The 2866-nt window shown below is 43.8% G+C and overlaps 1 protein-coding gene across 1 annotated transcript; it reads right to left on the reverse strand.

The window, feature by feature from the left end:
• Nucleotides 1–853: 853 nt before the first annotated feature.
• On the reverse strand, nucleotides 854–2803 carry LOC103361411 (pancreatic secretory granule membrane major glycoprotein GP2). The gene is made up of 5 exons (XM_008287479.1): nucleotides 2711–2803; nucleotides 2219–2313; nucleotides 1629–1797; nucleotides 1314–1428; nucleotides 854–1219 (listed from the first exon to the last, which is right to left on the reverse strand). The coding sequence occupies exons 1-5, from the start codon at nucleotides 2801–2803 to the stop codon at nucleotides 1044–1046; spliced, it is 648 nt and encodes a 215-aa protein (XP_008285701.1). The 3' UTR covers nucleotides 854–1043.
• Nucleotides 2804–2866: the final 63 nt, after the last annotated feature.

Genomic DNA, 2866 nt, shown 5'->3' on the forward strand with positions numbered 1-2866 from the left:
TCAAGCTTATTTTTGGACCAGGCCTAGTTTCCTGGAGGGTCAGAGGATGAATTTCATGTCCTCAAGAAGAAAAGGGCAATGCAAGAAAAGGTGGGTGCTAATTTCTGCTTCTGGTTTCCAAGAAGCTAAGAAATAAGTTTAAAAACCACATCTTGTCCCAAGCACTGGTTTTATGTTGTCTGCAAATTCACCTGTTTGTGTTTCTTGCCCTCACCAAGGCAGTGTGGTTATATGTGGTTAGAGGGCAAAATGGATGCAACTACAGCAGCCTCCAGTTCTAATAAGATGTGCACAATGTATTAAAATATAAACTCTACATCTGTGATTCATATTTAAATATTTACATTTCATACGGGGATAGATGGGCTCAGGGCAGACTGGTGCACTGTTGGGTTTTCATGAGATTTTATTTATTTATTTTTGAAACAAATAAAATGTGGAATTGTTTAATACAATTAGTACACAGGCAAACCTGGCTTTAAACTTTACTTCAATACAAACCTGCAAAATTCCCCTGAAATATCAAGGAATCTGCCAAAGGGTAAAATTGTATTATTGAATTATTCTTATCGATGTATTGCTGAGTAGGTGGCAATGCCGTTGCTTTTTAAGGTGGAGCTAATTTGACTTGTTTTATATTGTTGGGTCTAAAACTGAGCACTGTATTCCATAAACGTATCTCATTCTTTGCAGATTCTGAGTAAAAAGCACAATTTTGCCTCTGAAATGTAGTGAAACTGTAGAATAAAGCAACATAAAATGGAAATAGTTGAGTGAAGTGCAACTGGAGTTTAAGAACAGTAGTCAAATTTACATACTTTGACATTTTTCACCACTCGGAAGAATCAGAAAAAACACTTTAAAGAGATATTTATTATGTTTGCTTCTTACAAATCCTGAAATTCATTTTATAATAAGGAAAAAAATACACAAAACCTGCATTATTATTATTATTATTGTTATTATTATTATAAATCACACCGGTGCATGTGTTTTTCTTTTGTCTTATGTCTGTTTTATCAGTTCTATGAGGCCCGCTGGATTCATGAGGCCACCTCTGAGATGTGGTGAATGTTGGACAGGGTGAGCTGCGCCTCTCGTGCCGGATAGAAGCGCCTGGAGCGAAGCCACAGCCGCCCGAACACCCCCGTGATCAGCAGCAGGACCACCAGCAGCCCCCCGAGGACGAAGGTCTCCACGGCCGGGACTCCGCCTGCATCTGCACACAGGTACAACCACATGCAGTTTAATATTGGAGCGTATCTCTGAGGATGTAGATCTAGTTGAGCCCCAGAGATGATATAAATACATACTGAGATTGGGCTTTTCACTGTCGTTTAGCAGTCGCCTGATTGGTCCGTAAGACACAGTGTGGGACAATGGGATGTCTCTCCGCGTTCTCATTAATCCATCGTCACTGGAACAGTTCTGTTTTGCAGATGCATGAGTGAAACTGTAAGCCTCGATTACGAGCAATGTACATTTGAAGCTCAACTACCAGCTCATGTGGCTGAAAAACAATTCTGGTCTATATTAAGGACATAAGCTCCCGCATACAGCAGGCTGCTTGTCTGAACTGGCCCTCTGACTGTGAATTTGAGGAATGGGAGTTGCCTGAGTTCACTCACAGGCTGGCAGAGTCCCGGGCCGCCGTGGCAGATCTGGACGTTGCAGTGCAGGAAGACGTTGGTGTAGGAGCTGCCGACAAACTTGAACATTTGTATCCTGAACGTGGCCTCCGGGCCCAGGCCGTTCTTCAGCACGCTCAGAGTCTGTGCGTTGGTCAACACCGGACAGCTGAAGAGACAAAAGAAAAAGTCAGGGAGAATGAAAAACTGTACTTTGAAAGCAGGAAGAAGGAATAGGTCCCATTATTGGAGGCGATTCAGAGACAGATTAGTGTTTTCCTTCCTCGCTGCCATTGTGAAATCATTTCATTGCCCTGCTGTTGCTAACGGCACCAAATACTGCCTGGTTGTCAAGGGCATGCACAGCTGTTGAACTGGCCTCTCAGACCGCAGTCACATGACCCGGCCTCTGAGTGTTGTCTGACCGGCTCGCTAAGCAACAAACTCTCTCATTTCAGATTTCAACAGCAGCTCCAGTAAGAGGACTAAGAGCTGCTGGAAAACGAGGTGGCCACGGTGTGAAGTAACAAGCCTCGCATCTGCTTATATTACACAATAAAACATGCTTAGTTTAGAGTCTAGAAGCAGACCTGTCTCGGATGAAGGTGTACTGAATGTTGCTGTAAGGATCGCTGGTTGGTGTCGCCCAGCATCTCTCCATTCGCAGCATCAGGTGAGCCGGTATCTGCGGGACAGCCGAGTCATTATTCACACCTTTTTCAATGCTGATTCATGCAAAGACATAAACAACAGGTGTGCCAAGAGGTTATAACAACATGAGAGAGGAGCAGCACTCGGTCTGGTCACGAGTGGAGTGTTGGATTTCCTTTTGGAACATACATCCACACAACATATTGCTTAACACCGAGTAACAGCAGCGAGCTTAAACTGACCCACAAATAGCTGTCGGTAGTAAGAATACTTGAAATGCTTGCATCTGTTTTTCCTGCAAAAGTCAAAGCTCAGCATGCACAGTCTCAGTCAGGGGTTTCCATGTCAGCCAAAACACAAAATATTGCTTCACATAATGCAATAATGTGCAACAGCTTAGTAAACTGTCTTGGTCACTTGAGAGGGTTTACCATAAACACTTTGACGAAAATGTTATCGTCCAGGGTCAGAGAAGGCACCGTCGTCCATCTGTCCTGGAAGGCCTCGTCTTTGTACAGCAACATCGACACCGAGAAATTCCCGTCCTCCGTGTTCAGAGTGATGGTTCTGTCGAGTTAATTGCAACA

The sequence above is a fragment of the Stegastes partitus genome, unplaced genomic scaffold, assembly GCF_000690725.1.
Source record: "Stegastes partitus isolate 25-593 unplaced genomic scaffold, Stegastes_partitus-1.0.2 Scaffold502, whole genome shotgun sequence".
NCBI classification, from domain to species: domain Eukaryota; kingdom Metazoa; phylum Chordata; class Actinopteri; family Pomacentridae; genus Stegastes; species Stegastes partitus.

Bases quoted from the DNA above. Each gene is read 5' to 3' on its own strand.
- LOC103361411 (XM_008287479.1), bottom strand. From the start codon at position 2,803: ATGTTGCTGTACAAAGACGAGGCCTTCCAGGACAGATGGACGACGGTG. The intron at 2,314-2,710 runs GTAAACCCTCTC...GCTGTCCCGCAG, and splicing joins TTTTCGTCAAAGTGTTTATG to ATACCGGCTCACCTGATGCT. The intron at 1,429-1,628 runs GTGAGTGAACTC...TCTGCAAAACAG, and splicing joins GCCCGGGACTCTGCCAGCCT to AACTGTTCCAGTGACGATGG.